At 48.1% G+C, this 20,440-nt stretch overlaps 3 protein-coding genes across 11 annotated transcripts in view; all 3 read left to right on the top strand.

Moving 5' to 3' along the window:
- palmdb (palmdelphin b) overlaps positions 1-2,904 on the top strand; it is a 45,502-nt gene extending 42,598 nt beyond the window's left edge. For 6 of the 9 annotated variants that reach the window (XM_086191466.1, XM_086191463.1, XM_086191470.1 and 3 more), the window contains 2 exons: positions 53-141; positions 588-2,903. In XM_086191466.1, the coding sequence (XP_086047592.1) occupies positions 53-141; positions 588-671 (173 nt within the window). In that variant the 3' untranslated portion in view covers positions 672-2,903. Of the gene's footprint in view, positions 1-52; positions 142-587 lie in introns of all 9 variants that reach the window. The other 3 variants (XM_086191461.1, XM_086191465.1, XM_086191462.1) reach the window with 2 other exon arrangements.
- Positions 2,905-13,361: 10,457 nt separating this feature from the next.
- LOC147242080 (CBY1-interacting BAR domain-containing protein 2-like) lies at positions 13,362-14,814 on the top strand. The gene is made up of 4 exons (XM_086191398.1): positions 13,362-13,753; positions 14,142-14,376; positions 14,465-14,533; positions 14,683-14,814. Exons 1-4 carry the CDS (start codon positions 13,563-13,565, stop codon positions 14,812-14,814), a joined length of 627 nt encoding a protein of 208 aa, XP_086047524.1. The 5' UTR covers positions 13,362-13,562.
- A 15-nt stretch (positions 14,815-14,829) lies between these two features.
- Positions 14,830-17,272, top strand: LOC147242081 (CBY1-interacting BAR domain-containing protein 1-B-like). The gene is made up of 5 exons (XM_086191400.1): positions 14,830-14,886; positions 14,963-15,067; positions 15,153-15,266; positions 16,352-16,555; positions 17,156-17,272. Exons 1-5 carry the CDS (start codon positions 14,830-14,832, stop codon positions 17,270-17,272), a joined length of 597 nt encoding a protein of 198 aa, XP_086047526.1.
- Positions 17,273-20,440: the final 3,168 nt, after the last annotated feature.

Below are 20,440 nucleotides of genomic sequence, written 5' to 3' on the forward strand. Positions count from 1 at the left end.
CTAGAGAGCAGCAACCATGATGATGATGGTGGTCATTCATCTTTGTGTCTAGATGTCCCAGTGAAGTGCAAGTCCTCGCCATCATCACCGATGAAAACAGCCGCCAGGATGGACCGTTCCGCTCTGTCCTGTGATCACAGAGTAGGTTCTGCTGCTTTCATGGAAACTTTGTGATGTTATGTTACTGCAAATCACAGATGTGTGAAGTCCTCATGCTCTACCATGTTCCTGCACGTTCCTGCATGCTCCTGCACGCTCCTGCATGTTCCTGTGTGTTTCTATGTCTCAAATCAATTGCATTTCACCATATCGCTATATGTGTGTGTGTGTGTGTGTGTGTGTGTGTGTGTGTGTGTGTGTGTGACCACAGTCTTTTGAGAGTCAAACTGCCAACAACCAAGCTTGTTGAAATGATGCTAAAGTTGAAGTGCGACCAGAATCCAGCGTCTCCTCAACCTGAGCCGTGTGTTGCTGTCCATCATCAGAGTCCAGCGTCCTGGTGTTATTAGATAAGTGTGAGGTTCTGGTGCTCAGGGAGGAGGAGGAGAGGCTTAGTAAGCAGGTCAACACTCATCTGTCTTCCTCAGTTTCCAGATGTCTACACCGGAGGAAGACGCAAGAGTGCCATGGCTCTGCGCTGGGAGGCAGGAGAGTTCACTAAAAACACCTGAAAAAGAACCGTCATCAGAACGCCATACGTAGGCATCGATTGTCAGTATTCTACCATTCAAGTTAGATGCAGTGTTGCAGTTGTTTGCTCCATGTTGTAACATAAACTCTCTGCTTCTGTGATGCTTCGGGCAAAAATAGCAAGACGATGAGAATGTTTGTGGCACCACGTCTAGAGACAACTGAGACACCCACATTAGGGGCGTGTGCATCACCTCCAGAACTTAACACAGCTCTGACTTGTCCAGAGAAGTCTTTCACCGCTTGTGGAGAAGTAAAGTCATTCAGTGCCAACACACGACCCATTTCAGCAGCCTAATTCAACAAATAGTAAATTAGCAGTATTTCACCTGTGGCTTTTCTGATTAATGCAATCCAGATGCACAGATGGAATTAACTTCTAGGAGAATTGAAAGATTGGCTCTCAAATTAAACTATGGCAGGATTTAAAGGCAACATTTGTTTTCACTGGCTATATGTACGATGGAAACTATTCTAACCCTCATTATTTTTCCACTCTAAGAATGAAAGATTTCTCTGCCGAGCAACTCCACTGGAAGCCATAGGGACTGAAATCCAGAGTCCTTTTTATTTAGCAAAATGCACTGATGTTGAGTTCCAGCTGATGCTCAACTTCAGCTCGGATTGCTGCTCCTGGTGGCTGCGTCTGAGTTTGTCTTCAGGAAAAAGCAGGTTCTGACCTCGGTGGAAGACTCTTAGATGAGTGCACAGGCTGTCAGAGGCCCATCAGGTTCCAGCTCAAAATCTAGAATTCAAGAAAACACATTTGCAATAACATGGGAGTGCTAGAGGGAGCTCAGCCGGAGAGGACGACAGCAGTCTCACTCTCTCTACTGAGCTGGATACTGGTGTCCGCTGAGATACGTGAACTTCAGACGGCTGTGTTCAGTCTTTGCTAAGCCATTGTTAACATTTAAATGTAAATCAGATTTGGAAACATATTTTGATGTAAGTGATGTCTTGATAAAGCGAATGCTACATTGCTCAGTGTATATGAACTGTATTTTTGTACAATGCTTCTGTGCTGCACGTGAGGTTTCAGGGGGAGCTGGATGGCACCAACCAACTCACATTCAGTTCACTCAGAAAATTCACTTCATGAATGTCAAGATTTATTAAGATTTCGTTTTCCTCTGTCAGTCCCTGCGTGATGCTCGGACATGACGATTGGAGCCTCATTGATTTCCTCTAGGACCGCCCAAAATGCACAGGTGTGTCAGGTGCAGAGGCTGTCATTCAAGCATCTCTGCTTTACACAGCAGTGACAGACTTTAATCCACACCCACCGTCACTGTGGGCACCTCCACCTCTGAGTGGAAGCTGGGCTCAAACTGGACAATCAGCACCCAAACAGCTTCTCTTCAGGTATTCTGGGAAGCTTCATCCCCTGTAGCTGCCGCTAGTGGGATATAAGGCAAGCAGGAGGGGGGCTGTGGCCCACTGGGCCCCTCTGGGGGCACAAGCACAAGCACACAGCCTCCCAGAGACAAAACCAAAAGTATGCCACACTGCCAGTGACGTGAGTCCCACATGCACCTCCGCAGCACAGCAGAGCTCCTGAGGAGACGCAGCTGGGCACAAATGAATTTGATGTTGGAGCTCAGCTCAGCAGGCCACTGGGTCACCGAGACGTGTGATTCCCAGTGGTCGAAACACATGAAAGAGCCCAGAGGAGTCCGAGAGGTCCTCCGCTGACGTGCGTGCGTGCAGAGAGGCAGAGGCGTAGAGCCCCCTGCTGGTGCGCTGCTTCCTGGGGGGTCCACACATGAGAGCAGAAGTGAGACCACCTCACTTACAGAGGAAGTCCTGAGGACGGAGGCACTCCCTAAACCTGGTTCCAGGGCAGCGATGCTGTTGTGCTGTTGGAGGGTGACACCAGTACCAGGTCCGGTTGAGCTGAGGGAAGTGGACACTCACTGTCTCATTTCTCACACTGGAACTGAGGAAGTTCCAAAATAGATGTCCACACATGTTTGAGTGCAGGAAAGCATGAACGTTGATTTCCAGCCTTACAGCTACTCTGAAAGCAGCTTCGAAGAACTTGGTACTTTCTTGTCCTTAAAGTGCATCGTTGAACATGCTGACACGTCTTCTTGGTACGCTTCATCGTTACAGTAGAGCTCACTGATCTCAAGGGTTGCTTGCTGATGTTTAAACATTCTGTGAAATGTTCCTGCCATGAGGTTTGAGAAGTGTTGCAACAATAAAATATTTCTAAGAAGAACACTGGCGGCTTTAGTGTGTTGCAGACGGACGGATGGATGGATGGATGGATGAATGGATGATGGATGGATGGATGGATGGATGGGTGGAAGGATGGATGGATGATGGATGGATTGATGGATGAATGGATGATGGATGGATGGATGGATGGATGGGTGGAAGGATGGATGGATGATGGATGGATGGATGGATGAATGGATGATGGATGGATGGATGGATGGATGGGTGGAAGGATGGATGGATGATGGATGGATTGATGGATGATGGATGGATGGATGGATGGATGGATGGATGAATGATGGATGAATGGATGGATGGAAGGATGGAGGATGGATGGATGGATGGATGGATGGATGGATGGATGGATGAATGGATGGATGAAGGGCTTCAGCCACAATTAAACTGTTCAAACACACACACACACACACACACACACACACACGCTTCGGGGTTGGGGATTCCCTTTTGTCTTCCAGTGTACGCGGACAGAAGCCCTGCTGACACGCGTGCAGATGTGGGTTCCGTTGCACACCTGAATATCAGCAGCACAGTAGAAGGAGGAGCGTCACTCCGTCTATCTGCTGCCGTCTGAGTATGAGTGCAGTATTTCTGCAAGCATGTTCATGAAACTACAAAGGGGAGGGGTCTTCCTTCCTTCCTGCTGCTGTCCTTGTGATGAGGAGTGATTAAAAGACTAGAACAGAAGGCTGACATTTCCAGGCTATTTAGTATTCACATTCACACACACCCACATGAGTACACACACCTTTCACACACACGATGTGTTCAGCCGCCGCTTCAGTCATAATGGAACAGAACAATTGATTTCCTGGCTGTGCGCAGCAGCACCCAGCACTGATTGAAACCACCATGTAACATTGCAAAAGTGTTTAAGCAGGAACCAACAACTGGGACGGTGTCACACTGAGTGCGTTTGAGGTCTGAGTCTGATCTAACAACTGGTACAGGAACCGGGCCCCTAGAGACCCACAGACCAGGCACCGGAACCAGCATCCGATCAATGATCAATGATTTAATCCACAATTCTCTGATTCTCACAAAATACACGTCATGTTTCAGTGTAACATCATACACCGACACACTCCTGCTACTTTTTTTTTCTGTTGTTATTGTTGTTGCTGTTGGTTGTTTTTTTTGCTTTTGTTGTTTTTGTGTCCCCCCCCTCCTGTCTTCCCCGTCCTGTCCCTGTTCTCTCTCTCTGTCCAATCCTGACCTCAGTCCGGTAGCTTTATCAATGAACCAATACCATTCCCATCCATCGTCCATCCATCGTCATCTTCCGCTTATTCCGACACATTAAGGGTCGCCGGGGGGGGGGGTGGAGCCTATCCCAGCGTCAACGGGCGAGAGGTGGGGTTCACCCTGGACAGGTCACCAGTCCATCGCAGGGCCAACAGACAGAGACGAACAAACATTCACCCTCACATTCATACCTACGGTCAATTTAGAGAATCAATCAGCCTCGTCCCCAAATTGATGTCTTTGGACTGTGGAGGAAGCTGGAGTACCAGAGAGAACCCAGCAGGAACAGGGAGAACATGGAGACTCACCCAGAAAGATCCCGCGCCCGAGCCGGGACTCGAACCCGGAACCTTCTTGCTGTGAGGCCACAGTGCTGACCACTGCACCACCGTGCAGCCCTAATACCATTCCCAATAAAGGTAAACACAGATGGCGACAGGAGGAGTTTATCAAATTCCTCCTTTGCAGGTGTTGGGCCAGCACAACCAGGAGAAGAGATTAATTCAGAGATGTGATAATTAATGCACCTGAAGAAGGAACTTTCGGCCTTTGAGGCCTAACACCCCTTTCTGAAGCCTGCATTGGGAGTGACCACACGATCTCAAACAAAGAGTCGTAAAAAGGGGGATCATCTCTGGCCATTGACCCCCCAAAACTCGCGCCCCGCTTGACTGGAGGTTCGCCTGCCGTTCTGGTTCTCTTCACACCTTGGCCTGGCAGTGCTTGGCCAAGCTTGTTCACCCCTCCACCAGTCGACTTCAGCAGATCCGTGCAGGCTGCCCGCCGCTGTTTCTGCTGCCCTCCGACCCAAGCCGGACCCGCGGAGCTTGAATACCTTACCGACCAAGTAAGGATTCCCCTAACGAGGCATTTTCTGGGCAGAGAAATAGCTTAGTTGTGTTTATAGTGTAATGCACTGTTTTGTGTTATGTGTGTAATTATATTCATAATTATAGATTATTATTGTTTTTGACCAAATCACTCCTCAATGCACAACACAGAGTAAAACTGCTTCAGTACAACAAAGCACCAGGAACATGGATGCTGCTGAACAGGACAGGGAAAAAAAAAGACTCAGGGGTAACGGACACTGTCCTGGAGAAGGAGGTTAATTATTAATTATCATCAGTGCAACAATCTGTTCTCTTTCCAGGAACATCAAGTCAGTGGTGCAAATGTTAGAGCCATCGTGGCAAGAAGTTATGGTCTTCTACTGGTTGATTATTGATTAGGCTCAGCTCAGCAGACCTAACGACACAACAACCAATCAGAGCAGGGTGAGCAGCAGAAGACTGAACACTCTGTTCTCCATCTTCAGGCATGAGAGACGGAGGAAGAGGAGAAATGAGCAAGAAGGCAAGGCAAGGCAGTTTTCTTTGTAGCCTGTTTTCCCCACCAGTTTGTCTCCAGGCTTCATGGCATCATAACAACATCCTCTGCCCTCAGAGCCTCACATCGACTGAGGAGAAACTCCATAGAAAAACCTTGAACAGGGAAAAATGGGAGAAACCTCAGGGTGAGGAGGGGAGGAGGATCCCTCACCAGGAGGGACAGACGTGCAGTAGATGTTGGTACAGACAAGGACTGGAGACTCTCTAGAAGGGCAAGAGAGGGGGAGGTGTGATAGAGGAACATGGGGAGGATGAAGGAGAGAGGGTGAGGAAACATGAGGGTGGAGAGAAGATGGATGTTCAACCTCAGAGTGAGAACACGGCTCTCCTCAGAATTAGGACTTTAAATCCACAATTTAATGAAACGATTGCCGTTGTTATTGTTGTTATATTGTTGTTATGTTGTTGTTAGTATTATTAGTGTTGTTATATTGTTGTTGTTATTGTTGTTATGTTGTTGTTAGTATTATTATTGTTATATTGTGTTTGTTACATTGTTGTTATTGTTGTTGTTAGAGTATTATTGTTATCTTGTGTTTGTTATATTATTGTTGTTAATATTATTATTGTTGTTATAATGATTGTTGTTATATTGTTGTTATTGTTGTTGTTAGTATTATTATTGTTATATTGTGTTTGTTATATTGTTGTTGTTCTTATATTGTTGTTATTGTTGTTGTTAGTTTTATTATTGTTATATTGTTATTGTTGTTGTTAGTATTATAATTGTTATGTTGTGGTTATTATTGCTGTTGTTATTGTTGTTGTAAGTATTGTTATTGTTATATTGTTGTTGTTAGTATTATTATTGTTATATTGTTGTCAGTATTATTATTGTTGTTATCATAATTGTTGTTATATTGTTGTTATTGTTGTTGTTAGTATTATTATTGTTATATTGTGTTTGTTATATTGTTGTTGTTCTTATATTGTTGTTATTGTTGTTGTTAGTTTTATTATTGTTATATTGTTGTTATTATTGCTGTTGTTATTGTTGTTGTTAGTATTATTATTGTTATATTGTGGTTATTGGGGCTGCACGGTGGTGCAGTGGTTAGCACTGTGGCCTCACAGCAAGAAGGTTCCGGGTTCGAGTCCCGGCTCGGGCACGGGATCTTTCTGTGTGAGTCTCCATGTTCTCCCCATGCCTGCGTGGGTTCTCTCTGGTACTCCAGCTTCCTCCACAGTCCAAAGACATCAATTTGGGGACGAGGCTGATTGATTCTCTAAATTGACTGTAGGTATGAATGTGAGTTTGAATGGTTGTCTGTCTCTGTATGTTGGCCCTGCAATGGACTGGCGACCTGTCCAGGGTGAACCCCGCCTCTCACCCGTTGACGCTGGGATAGGCTCCACCCCCCCCCCGCGACCCTTAATATGTAGGAATAAGCGGAAGATGACGATGGATGGATATTGTGGTTATTGGCAGGGAGAGACAGGGAGAGCAAGCCAGCTGTTGTTATTGTTGTTGTTAGTATTATTATTGTTATATTGTTGTTGTTATTGTTATTAGTATTATTATTGTTGTTATAATGATTGTTGTTGTTATGTTGTTGTTGTTGTTGTTGTTAGTATTATTATTGTTATATTGTGTTTGTTATATTGTTGTTGTTATTGTTGTTATTAAGATTGTTGTTGTTGTTTTTATTGTTGTTGTTGTGGGAGGGAGAGCAAGACAGCTTGATGGGGGACTGGATGGTAGACTGGTTCATGGGAGGGGAGGCAGGGAGAGCAAGCCAGCTTGATGGGGTACTGGATGGCAGACTGGTTCATGGAAGGGGAGGCAGGGAGAGCAAGCCAGCTTGATGGGGGACTGGATGGTAGACTGGTTCATGGAAGGGGAGGCAGGGAGAGCAAGCCAGCTTGATGGGGGACTGGATGGTAGACTGGTTCATGGGAGGGGAGGCAGGGAGAGCAAGCCAGCTTGATGGGGGACTGGATGGTAGACTGGTTCATGGGAGGGGAGGCAGGGAGAGCAAGCCAGCTTGATGGGGGACTGGATGGTAGACTGGTTCATGGGAGGGGAGCGCAGGCCGGTGTAACAGCAGGGGATAAAAAAGGGGGGGTGGGCGGCAGTTGGAGGAGAGAGATGGAGCTCTGGGGTCCGTTTCACAAAGCAGGTTCATCAAACCCTGAGTTTAATCCTGGTCTCCGAGTTGATCTCCCCTACGATAGAAATCTCTGAATTTTCGGTTTCAGAACAGCAGATTTGAATCAGTTTGATCAACTCCAAGTAGGTTCACCTGGGGTAAAGCACGATCATGACAACTCTAAAAAGACAGCATAAATGGATCCCCAATTCACCGAGTCACCATGGCGACGAAGAAGCGGAGAGCTTCGTTTTTCACGTTAGTAGAGTTGGAAATCTTGATGCCATCATGTGAAGAGTTCCAACACGCGTTATAAAGAAGTGCAGCACCGCTGCAGCTGCAAAAGAGAGAGAGATGGCATGGAAGAACTTTGCTGCTCGGGTCAAGGCGAGAGTTTGAATGTAGTCCTTTGCAGTCATGATTATTACAGAGGAAGCTGCTTCCATGTTGCGCATTAGTTTATATGGTTTAGATGCAAGAGAAACGCACTTGGCAGCAACTTAAAATGAAGCAGAAACCATGATGCACACAGGTCAGACCATCTCAGGGGTACCCCAGGTCAATTCAATATTAAGTGGCTGTTTAACTGTACAGTTGTTGTTTCATCCCCAACATCATGAAGGTTTCATACACAAATGTCCTCATCGATATCATGTTCTGTAAAATGATTAAGCCTTTTTAAACAAACAGACTTCTACTCAGCCAACAGAAAGAAGGCAGATGCCCGTAAAACGGGTGGTGGTCCAGCACCACCACCTCTAACAGAGGCAGAGGCAGAGGCTGGACCTCAGCCAGGGTGTAGGAAGGCCAGTGGCTGAGGGAGTTCATCCTTAGAACCCAACCCCCAAGACACCAGTGCCTTCATAAAATGTAATATGGCTTGAGATATATGTGTATATATATATATATATACATACATATATATATGTATATATATATATACATATATATATGTATATATATATGACGTGAGAGCATGACTACGACTGGTGATGCTGCAAATGTAAGGATGGAGGAGGTTGTGAATGTAGACGATGGACTGATGTCAAACGGTCCTGACGTCTTTGCGCGGTCTGATCTTCATCTCCTGACGAATATTTAATTGTGCGCAGCAATGCTGCACCTTCATCCACGGATCGTCAAGAAAAGGACCTGCCATGTTAGTTGAAAAACTCGCCAAAACCCGCCTGCTGATGACTGCGGAAATCAAATGGAGGATGTGGCTCTTGAAGTGGGCGGAGACAGAGAGAAACTTGAGGTTCATTGACAAAAACCTGGTCCAGACCAGGTTAGCTTCATAGCATCTGTTACTGCGGTAACTGACCGAGAGTTTAAGTTACCACTGTCTGTGAAACAGGCTGGAGTGAACCCTCTTTCTGGTTTGAGTGACCTCCCTTTGTGAAACGGAAAACTCAGTGTTTTCCTTATTTCAGGGTTAATAGACCCCGAGTTTTCACTAAACCTGCTTTGTGAAACGGGCCCCTGGTGGATCGGTGGAAATACAGAGTGACTGAGAGACACCAAAGCCAAACTACAAAGTGCAACAAGTAATGGTAATGAGAGGACAGGAGAGGAGAAGAGAGGAGAGGAGGGGAGAGGAGAGGAGAGGAGGAGAGAGGAGAGGAGAGGAGAGGAGGGGAGGGAAGGGCTCCATGTAACCTGATGTGTCCCCCAGCAGTCTAAGCCTGTAGCAGCATAGCTATCAATGGTTCAGAGCTACCTGAACCAGTCCTAACTGAAGGCTCTGTCATAGAGGAAGGTCTTAAGCCTGGACTTCAAAGTAGTCAGAGTGTCTGCCTCTCTGACCCATGGAGAGATGCTGGTTCCACAGTAGAGGAGCCCGGTAACTAAAGGCTCTACCTCCCAGTCTGTTTTTATTGATACTGGAAGTCACTAACAGACCTGCATTCTGGGAGCGGAGTGCTCTGGTGGGACAGGAGGGACTAATGAGTTCTTTCAGAGAGGATGGAGCTTCATCATTGAGAGCCTGATGAGTCAGCAGAAGGACTTTGAAGTGGATTCTAGATCCTACAGGAAGGAGAGAAGCTAAAGTGGGAGAGATGTGTTCTCTCTTCTAAACTCCCGTCAAAACCCTCGCTGCAGCGTTCTGGACCAGCTGGAGACTCTTTAGAGAGTATTTAGGACATCCTGACAGGAGAGAGTTGCAGTAGTCCAGCCTAGAAGTGATAAATGCATGCACCAATTTCTCAGCATCACTCTGGGAAAGGATGTTCCTAATCTTAGTGATACTGCAGATGGAAGAAGGCGGTCCTGGTCACATGATTTATGTGGGAGCTGAAGGAAAGGTCCTGGTCAAAAATGACTCCAAGGTTCCTTGCAGTTGTCCTCAGGGTCAGGGTGATGCCATCTAGAGTAGTGATCTGGTTAGAGAGGTGTCCCTGAGGGGTTTAGGTCCAAAAATGATGACCTCAGTTTGATCTGAATTTAGCAGTAAGAAGTTAGAGGACATCCAGGATTTAATGTCTTTCAGGCAGTCTAGCAGATTAGTAAACTGGCTTGTGTCGTCTGGCTCCATCGACAAGTAAAGTTGTGTGTCATCGTCATAACAGTGGAAGTTGATCGAGTGCTTCTGGATTATGTCACCTAATGGGAGCAGACAGACAGACAGACGGACTACTTTATTAATCCCTTTTGGACGTTCCGCCAGGGAAATTGCACTCTCCTAAACATTCATTCACAGCACTGTTACCATAGAAAAGACATAAATGAAACCTTATCGAAAAATAGCAAAGAAGAGAAAATAAAGACTATATACATGTGTGTGTGTGTGTGTGTGTGTGTATATATATATGTACATATATATATATATGTATATATAGACTGAGCTTCTCGCCCTGTCTCTAAGGGAGAGCCCAGCCTCCCTGAAGAGGAAACTCATTTCAGCCACTTTATTCAGGATCTTGTTCTTTCAGTCATTACCCAAAGCTCATGACCACAGGTGAGGGTTGGAACGTAGATTGACCGGTAAATCGAGAGCCTCGCCTTTTGGCTAAGCTCCCTCTTTACCACAACAGAGTGGTTTAGCACCCCCATCACTGCGGATGCCGCCCCAATCCACCTGTCAATCTCCCGCTCCATCCTACCCTCACTCATGAACAAGACCCCGAGAACTCCTCCACCTGAGGTAAGACCTCCCCCCCAACCCAGAAAGGGCAAACCACCCTTTTCCAGCTGAGGACCATGGCCTCAGACTTGGAGGTGCTGATTCTCATCCCAGCCGCTTCACATTTGGCTGCAAACTGTCCCAGCAAGAGCTGGAGGTCGTGGCCCGATGGCGCTAAGAGGACTACGTCATCCACAAACAGCAAAGATGACACCCTCCCGCCACCAAACTCGACCCCCTCCACCACCTGGCTGCGCCTAGAAATTCTGTCATGAACAAAATTAGTTATTAGTTAAGTTATGAACAAAAACAGTGACAAAGGGCAGCCTTGGCGGACTCCAACCCTCACTGGGAACAAGTCCGACTTACTACCGGCCACACGGACCAGACTCTCGCTCCTCCGGTAGAATGACCGAATGGCCCTTTGTAAAGGGCCATCCACCCCATACTCCCAGAGTACCCACCACAGTATGCTCCTGGGAACACGGTCGTAAGCCTTCTCCAAGTCCTGAAAGCACATGTGGACTGGTTGGGCAAACTCCCATGACCCCTCCAGCACCCTAGCAAGGGTGAAGAGCTGATCCACGGTTCCACGGCCGGGACGAAAACCACATTGCTCCTCCTCAATCTGAGGTTCAACTATTGCCCTGACCCTCCTCTCCAGTACCCTGGAGTCGACCTTACCAGGGAGGCTGAGGAGTGTGATCCCCCGATAGTTGGAACACACCCTCTGGTCCCCTTTCTTAAAAACGGGGACCACCACCCCGGTCTGCCACTCCAAAAGCACTGCCCCAGATGTCCACGCAATGTTGCAGAGACGTGTCAGCCAAGACAGCCCCACAACTTCCAGAGCCTTGAGATACCTAGGGCAGATCTCATCCACCCCCGGAGCTCTGCGGACTTGTTTAACTGCCTCGGCGACTTCTGCCCCGGAGATTGGACGACCCCCCCCAAGCACTCCCCAGACTCTGTCTCCTCCATGGAGTACGAATTGGTGGGATTGAGGAGTTCCTCAAAGTATTCCTTCCACCGCCCAATTATCTCCCCAGTGGACATCAGCAGCCTCCTGCCCCCACTGTAAACAGTACGGGTAAGTTGCCACCTTCCCCCCCTGAGGTGACGGACGGTTTGCCAGAACCTTTTCGGAGCCGACCGATAGTCGTTCTCCATGGCCTCACCAAACTCTTCCCACGCCCGAGTTTTGCCTTGGTGACCACCACAGCTGCACACCGTTTGGCCTGCCGGTACCGCTTGGCTGCCTCTGGAGATCCACAGGCCAGCCATGCCCTGTAAGCCTCCTTCTTCAGCCTGACGGCTCCCCTCACCTCTGGTGTCCACCAGCGGGTTCGGGGACCACCGCCGCGGCCGGCCCCAGCAGCCTTGTGACCACAGCTCACAGCAGCCACCTCAACAATGGCAGAGCGGAACATGGCCCATTATTGTTATTATGATTATTGTTGTTGTTGTTATATTGTTGTTGTGAGTATTATTATTTGTTATATTGTTTTTGTTATATTGTTTTTGTTATTGTTGTTGGTATTATTATTGTTATATTGTGTTTGTTATATTGTTTTTGTTATTGTTGTTAGTATTATTATTGTTATATTGTTTTTGTTATTGTTGTTAGTATTATTATTGTTATATTGTGTTTGTTATATTGTTGTTATTGTTGTTAGTGTTACGATTGTTTTGTTTTGTATTATGATTGTTGTTATTGTTATTGCTGTCGATAGTATTATTATTGTTTTCTTGTTGTTGTTAGTATTATTATTGTTATTGTTACATTGTGATTTGTATTGTTGTTGTTAGTATTATGATTGTTGTTGTTGTTGTTGCTGCGGCTGTTCATTCAACCCTACCCCACGACAGCAGTACTACAGCACTTGTATGGATCTGAGTTTTCCGTCAGTTCCTCTCAGCACAAGCGTTCTGTCCTCTGCAGTCACATGACTGATTCTCTACATCTGAAAACCAGATTCAACTGGAATCAAATCATTTCAGTCTCAGACTTGTGCTGTGGTTCTTGTAACATCGACCACGTGGTCAGGATGCATCATCATCACAACACATGCCGCACCTTCATGGTGGTGAGTCAGGAGAGAAGGACTCAAACCGTCTCCAACACCACAGAGCAGCATGGTGTGACTAACATGGCTGAGTCACACACCTACACCATACACACAAACACACTCACTCACACTGCTGACACCTTTGAGAACATATACATAATACTGGGAACTCGAGTTTCCTGCAAAATGTCACCACCTGGTGGATGAACCTACTGCAGTGGTGAGGAATCCTTTGGCTGTGAGCCTGAGTTGTCCTGGCATGTTAACACATGAATATTCATGTTAACACATGAATATTCATGCTTTCATCAGATAGACTTTTAGTGTCTAATACATGACTTCACCTCATGATAACCAGATGAAGTCATGAGTCACTAGAATCTCTCCCAGAGGCAGGTCACTCCTCTGTGTCATGGTAGCTGGTAGTAGTAGTCGTAGTAGTAGTCGTAGTAGTAGTAGTAGTAGTAAAATGTATGAGTGTTTTTAGTTTGAGTGCTGGTTTAGTTGCTCTCATATTTCCACTTAAACAAACTTGAACTCCTAACAGCTTTGAAACTGTAGTAACGGCCCTGAAATGGAGGATAATTAGAAATCCTGTTATATTTCTTTTCAGCTAAAAAACCCTTGAATCAGAATTAAAGTGAACAGTCTGGGTTTGATGTACATTCGGTTCAACTGGAGAGGAACATAATCATCAACAGTGAAGCTTCTTATGAAGTCTGAGGGGGGAGCAGGAAGAGCCAGGCTCTGCTGCCGCCATGTGGCCAGCAGCATCACACAGCAGCAGTCTGTTGTTAGGGTTTCCATGGCGACCATCCTCCGTTACCTGGTTCAGGCAGGAAGGCAAACATCAGACTGGAGGAGCCGCCAGAACCAGAGCAACATGAACGGCTTCTTCTCCAGGTACCGTGTGTCACCGGTGTCAGGTTCTCTATGTCTAACATCCTGTTAACTCACGAGTGGAGCACCTCAGTAGTTGAGGTCACACATCGCAGTAAAAGTACACAAGTAATACAAATGATGATTGAGTACAGGACTTTATATGCTAAAATGTAAGGGAGACTAAAAATGTGGATTCACTGATTCATTAATCATGTAGAAGTGATGAGCTGATGCTGTGAGAAGCCTGGCAGAACTGGTCCAGCTGTGCCAGACCAGGTCCAGGAGTTGATTGGCTGCTGGTTTCCAGTCGCTCGGCGTGTCACTGATATTTGACAATGAAACAGCATGAGCTCCATCTTCAACAATCTAACACCCACACACGTCCTAGTGCCTGGTTCTGTGTCTGCAGGGACGTGCATGTGAAGACCCTGGAGCAGACGGTGGCCCAGGCTGAGAGGCACCTGGGAAGGATCTGCAGTGTGCTGGCCTCCTACACCAGGAAGACGGCCCGGGTCCGGGACAAGGCCGACCTGCTGGTGGCTCAGCTCTTTGACTTCTCCAGGACAGAGGATCCGGAGCTCCAGGTTGGCCTGAGGAACCTGGCCGAGGACCTGGCCATGGTGCAGGACTACAGGCAGGCCCAGGTCACGGACACACACTTACTAACCCTCCAGAGACCTATTCCTCTCCCTGCTGCAGTCTTAGTGTGCTGGCTTCACTTTGCTGTTGCAGGTGGAGAGACTGGAGACACGAGTCGTCGCTCCTCTCAGAACATACGGAGACATCGTCAAGAAGAAGAAGGTGAGTTTGGACCGGAGGAGACACTGACCGACAGTTTCCCAGGAAGGAGCTTCGCTAAGACGAGCAGCCGGAGCCGCCGCAGCACGTTGAGGGGACGAGTCTGTGTCTGGTCTCCTGATCACGGCGGATCTCTGTGTCTCCTCCTCCAGGCAGATGTGAAGATGTTCAGTGCTGATATCAGCCGAGAGCTGAAGGAGGTGCAGAAACTGGAGAAGGTTCGACGCAGGAACCCAGCAGACCGACAGAGTATCGTATCCTTCCTACGGAAAACAGTGAAGTAGAACTGTCGAACCTTCATGCAGCTCAAACTCACACCTGAGAACTATTTTCTTGACAAGGCCTTTCAGTCTCAGGTAAAGGGAACATCTTCAATATCATCACCTTGAACAAGATCCAGGGTCATGTGGGCTGTTCCGTGTTGATTGACAGGCTGAGGTCAACGCCCAGAAAGCCTCGAACAGTGCCGAGCGGAGCGCCAGACAGCTGGAGGAGACAATCACAGACTTCCAGAGACAGAAACTAGAGGATGTCAAAGTCTGTGCGACACACACCCCCACACCCCCACACACAAAATCAGGTTATGTAACAACCGTTGTATTGTCTTGCTGTTCTTGGTCAGAGGATTTTCATGGATTTCGTCACAGTGGAGATGCTTTTCCATGCTAAAGCGCTGGAGGTCTACACACACACCTACCACAACCTGGTTGCCATGGATACGCAGAAGGACCTGGAGGTAAACTGACAACGACCCCAAATAAGCATGGAAGTAGAAGTGACCTCCCCCAAGGTCACCAGTCTCTGCTCAGTGAACATGAGGGATCTGAATAGATGGAACCACGGGTCGATAATCTGGAAGAACAACTGAAAACATCAAAGAAGTGTCTCAGTCTTTAAAAAGAGCAACTTCCCTACTGAAGTATTTGTATACGATTGGAGACATTTCCAAAAGTATTAAAACTTCCTGAAAACTATCCAGTTAAAATGTTGAACTTCCTGGGAAAGAAATGAAAATGGCAAAAAGAAAGTGAAAACTAGAAATACGGCATCGCAGTTGTAGTACACGTTGACCTTTGACCCCAACTGGACTTCAGGGCATCGTTGAGTCTCAGTGGAAATTTGATTTTTATCTGGAGAGACGTCCCCACAGCGTTCCAGGATACTGTGTTTCCTGAGTTGACAGCGACTTTTGACCCTCAAAATCTTCGCAGCTCATCCCAGTAGAAGTTTGAGGCCGGTTGGGACAAACTCCCTCAAGGGTCAGACGTGTGTGAGACAAACAAACGAACAGACCGGCAGCCCACGCCTGGGTCATGTGACCAGATGCTTTGCAGGCAGAGTTTTCCCCAGTAGTTTAGGAGCACAGATCCCTGATTGGTTGAACTGCTAAACGGGCCTGACGCCGTGGGAGTTTCTTGTGTATGGTTCAGGATCAGGGCCGGCTGAGGCATAAGCAAACTAAGCAGTCTTTTTTTGCTTTTTGTTGTTTTTAGTATATTAAATATCTTAAAGAAGGGAGAACATAATTTAATAAATGAATGACAAGAGTTCCTAACCCATCTGCATTAATACTTGATGATGTCACATGATAGCGTGACATCTATGTCAGTAATCATCCAGCACAGTTTACTCCACCTGGTGATGGCGGTGTTGGGGGGAGGTGGCAGAATCAGCTGTGCTCAGGCTCGGGCCGGTCCTGTTCAGGATGAACCCCGAATCTCTGGGTGAAGGTTCGGCCGCCAGGCATCACTCAGCTCTGGGTGGAGACCGTCCAGCAGCAGCAGATGGTCCTCTCATGGCACCGTCCTTGTGTCTCCACAGATCTTCAGTGGACGGATCCAGATGTCCGAGTCCCTCCTGGGACGCCTGGACTCCCCTGTCAGCGACCATTCTGCTTCCTTTGTGAGCCGCTACCCCAGTCCACCTCTGAGCTTCCCCCCGGGCCTCAGCCTCAGGTCAACATTCCTCTCCACCTCCAACCAACCCCGTGGAGCCCACGTTCGGCACCCAGCCACAGCCAGACGGGTGAGTCCACATGTCTTTGAGGCCACATCGTCAAAAAGTCCCTCAGCATCAGCATTTCAAACTGTTCCAGTACAAATAGGTAACAATATCAGCTGATCATTCTGATCAGTTAGCAGCAACTAGCTGCAGCATCAGTGTCACTGATCAGGCTCAGGGTGCAACGTCCCATCAAAACCTGATAAAATCCTGACTGAACGGCGTAGGAGCACCAAGCCACACCGACACCAGAGAAGACGACAAACTGATGTCGTAGCAGATGAAACAAGTGTTAGTAGACATGAGGGAAGCAGGCAGCAGGTGTAGAACGATACCTCTCCTCATGACGCCTCCGTGTGTGCCGGGTAATTAGCCAAACTGGGACCAGGGCCTGGCCCAGCACAGATAGGACATCCGTCATGCCTTCACACTGGGTTCTCATAACAGGCACCTCAGCATCCTGGTTCTGTTTCACGAGAACACAGAACTGTGAACAGGCCTGCTGGCTCGTGGATCCGGTGGCTCCTTCCCCTCTGGGGGGACTGAATGGATGCCTCCGCTCAAAGGGGCGGAGCTTCAGAACCACAGTGGAACCTGATTCATCTCGCTTTGTTTCGTTCTAAGTCTCACAGCGTCCTGCAACGGCAACGAGGCATGGAGGAGGAAGAGGAGGAGGAAGAGGAAGCTCAGCAGACCAGAAGGCGTTTGTACGCTGCTCAGCAATTCCAGACGCAGTGGTAGCAGCAGCTCATGTGCAGCACGAAGCAGCCTCTCCTGGTTGTCTGCTTCTGCCAGCCTGGTTCTCCTGCTCTCTGATGCTAATAAACGGGTTCCTGTTCTATCACGTTTGTGTCATTTACACCTGCAAATGTTCAACAGCATCAGAGGAGCCACGCCCCCGAGGGGTTGGCTGCCCAATCACATGATCTCCTGCTGTGAGTGGCAAGGCAAGGCAAGGCAGTTTTCTTTGTGGCCTGTTTTCCCCACCAGTTTGTCTCCAGGCTTCATGGCATCATAACAACATCCTCTGCCCTCAGAGCCTCACATCGACTGAGGAGAAACTCCATAGAAAACCTTGAACAGGGAAAAATGGGAGAAACCTCAGGGTGAGGAGGGGAGGAGGGATCCCTCACCAGGAGGGACAGACGTGCAGGAGATGTTGGTACAGAGAAGAAAACAGTTTATAACACAGAATGGAGGAAACATGGAAATGTTAATAACAGTTGAAGAAGGAAGCTTCTGGAAGGGGAGGCAGGGAGAGCAAGCCAGCTTGATGGGGGACTGGATGGTAGACTGGTTCATGGGAGGGGAGGCAGGGAGAGCAAGCCAGCTTGATGGGGGACTGGATGGTAGACTGGTTCATGGGAGGGGAGGCAGGGAGAGCAAGCCAGCTTGATGGGGGACTGGATGGTAGACTGGTTCATGGGAGGGGAGGCAGGGAGAGCAAGCCAGCTTGATGGGGGACTGGATGGTAGACTGGTTCATGGAAGGGGAGGCAGGGAGAGCAAGCCAGCTTGATGGGGGACTGGATGGTAGACTGGTTCATGGAAGGGGAGGCAGGGAGAGCAAGCCAGCTTGATGGGGGACTGGATGGTAGACTGGTTCATGGAAGGGGAGGCAGGGAGAGCAAGCCAGCTTGATGGGGGACTGGATGGTAGACTGGTTCATGGAAGGGGAGGCAGGGAGAGCAAGCCAGCTTGATGGGGGACTGGATGGTAGACTGGTTCATGGAAGGGGAGGCAGGGAGAGCAAGCCAGCTTGATGGGGGACTGGATGGTAGACTGGTTCATGGAAGGGGAGGCAGGGAGAGCAAGCCAGCTTGATGGGGGACTGGATGGTAGACTGGTTCATGGAAGGGGAGGCAGGGAGAGCAAGCCAGCTTGATGGGGGACTGGATGGTAGACTGGTTCATGGGAGGGGAGGCAGGGAGAGCAAGCCAGCTTGATGGGGGACTGGATGGTAGACTGGTTCATGGGAGGGGAGGCAGGGAGAGCAAGCCAGCTTGATGGGGGACTGGATGGTAGACTGGTTCATGGAAGGGGAGCGCAGGCCGGTGTAACAGTAGGGAATAAGAGGGGGGGGGGGATGCAGGCGGCGGTTGGGGCTCTGGTGGATCTGTGGAAACACAGAGAGACTGAGAGACACCAAGGCCAAACTACAAAGTGCAACAAGTAGTGGTGATGACAGATGATGGTATTAAGAAACTCTCCTTCCAGGCTTGGTGGACTTCCTCGTGCTGGCTGGAATGTGTCTTCCTTTCCAGTTGTCTGGTCTTCTGTTTTAAGGCACGCAGCTCTGGGCTGTACCAGGGAACTATTCTTTTCTGGTTGATAACCTTCTTCTTCAGGGGAGCTACTGCATCAAGTGTCCCAAGGAGTGCTGCTTCAGTGCTGTCCACAAGATAGTCCACCTGGGTGGGGTGGAATCAGCATAACTGCCCATTATATCACTACAAGATGTGGCAGCAAGCTCTGCTGGAATAAGCTCCTAAATCTAGAAACAGCAGTGTCAGATAGACATCTACTGAAGCGGGACTTTTTCCCAGGTAGGATATAATTTGTTAAAGTAAATTCAAATGTAATTAAGGAGTGATCAGACAAGACAGGGTTCTGAGGAAGAACTATGATGAGGTCAGCTTCTATTCCATAAGTGAGTACTAAATCAAGGATGTGATTAAAAGTGTGAGTGGGTTTGTTTACCCTCTGACAGAAGCCAACAGAATCAAGAAGCGACTTAAACGCAGTGGCCAGAGAATCATCATTGACGTCCACATGGATGTTAAAGTCACCCACTAGAATGACTTTGTCTGAGTTCAATGCCAAGTTAGACAGAAAGTCAGGGAGTTCTTCTAAGAACTCAGAATAAGGTGCAGGAGGACGGTACACCCCAGCAAGTAAGAGTGGTTTCTCTGCTTTCCAGTCTGGGAGGGAGAAGCTGACAGTCAGGCTCTCAAATGAATTAATGAACAATTAGGTGGAGGGTTAATGAGCAAATTTGACTGATAGATTGCAGCTCCTCCTCCTCTGCCAGTGGTGCGAGGTACATGGTAGTTAATGTAACCAGGAGGGCAAGATTCATTTAAACTAACACACTCATCTTGCTGCTCCCAGGTTTCAGTGAGTGCTAATACACCAATCTGATAATTAGTAATTAAGTCGTTCACTAGGAGAGACTTGGATGGGAGAGATTGAATATTTACCAAACCACATTTAATAGTTTTACTGGGTTGGTTTGCTGGAGCAGTGGTTTTAATTTGAACTAAGTTGCTATAAGTTACCCCTCCAGATTTGGGTGCAGGCTTATAAAGCCTCGGGGCAGACACAGTTTCTATAGGCTGGGTGGGTGACAACACCAAGGAACCAGCAGAGGGCGTGCTAACCTGCAGCTCTGCCTGCTGGTCTGAACTCTGGGTGCTTGTCAGGGATTAGTATGGCTAACAAACTGGCCTCTGTTCCTAGATAAGAGAGATGCACCATCCAAAGTAGGATGGACGCCATCTCTCCCAATCAGACCAGGCTTTCCCCAGAAGGAGCTCCAATTGTCTGTGAGCCACGTTGTTATCTCAGCACCACCTGGACATCCAGCGATGGAATGAACGCATGCGGCTAAACATGACGTCACTCGCTAAATTGGGCAGCGGGCCAGAGAAAACTACGGAGTCCGACATTGTTTTAGCGTAGTTGCCCACCGAAGCCATGTTAACTTTAGTTAATTCCGACTGGCGAAGCCGGGTGTCATTAGCGCCGACATGTATCACAATCTTACTGTATTTAACCTCACGTTTTGCCAGCATCTTTAGCCTCAGCGTCGCCCGCTCTGGCCCCTGGGATGCACTTTATGCTCGCTGGAGTCTCCACCTTCACGTTGCGAAGAACAGAACTGCCAATGACTGATGTCGGCTTCACAGCG

Source organism: Aulostomus chinensis, chromosome 21, assembly GCF_037954235.1.
Source record: "Aulostomus chinensis isolate RoL2024-O1b breed Wild chromosome 21, RoL_Achi_v1.0, whole genome shotgun sequence".
Taxonomy (NCBI): domain Eukaryota; kingdom Metazoa; phylum Chordata; class Actinopteri; order Syngnathiformes; family Aulostomidae; genus Aulostomus; species Aulostomus chinensis.

Coding starts and splice junctions, on each gene's coding strand:
- LOC147242081 (XM_086191400.1), top strand. CDS start 14,830: ATGCAGCTCAAACTCACACCTGAGAACTATTTTCTTGACAAGGCCTTT. Junction 15,068..15,152: donor AGAAACTAGAGGATGTCAAA/GTCTGTGCGACA, acceptor GTTCTTGGTCAG/AGGATTTTCATGGATTTCGT. Junction 15,267..16,351: donor ATACGCAGAAGGACCTGGAG/GTAAACTGACAA, acceptor GTGTCTCCACAG/ATCTTCAGTGGACGGATCCA.
- LOC147242080 (XM_086191398.1), top strand. CDS start 13,563: ATGAAGTCTGAGGGGGGAGCAGGAAGAGCCAGGCTCTGCTGCCGCCAT. Junction 13,754..14,141: donor ATGAACGGCTTCTTCTCCAG/GTACCGTGTGTC, acceptor CTGTGTCTGCAG/GGACGTGCATGTGAAGACCC. Junction 14,534..14,682: donor ACATCGTCAAGAAGAAGAAG/GTGAGTTTGGAC, acceptor CTCCTCCTCCAG/GCAGATGTGAAGATGTTCAG.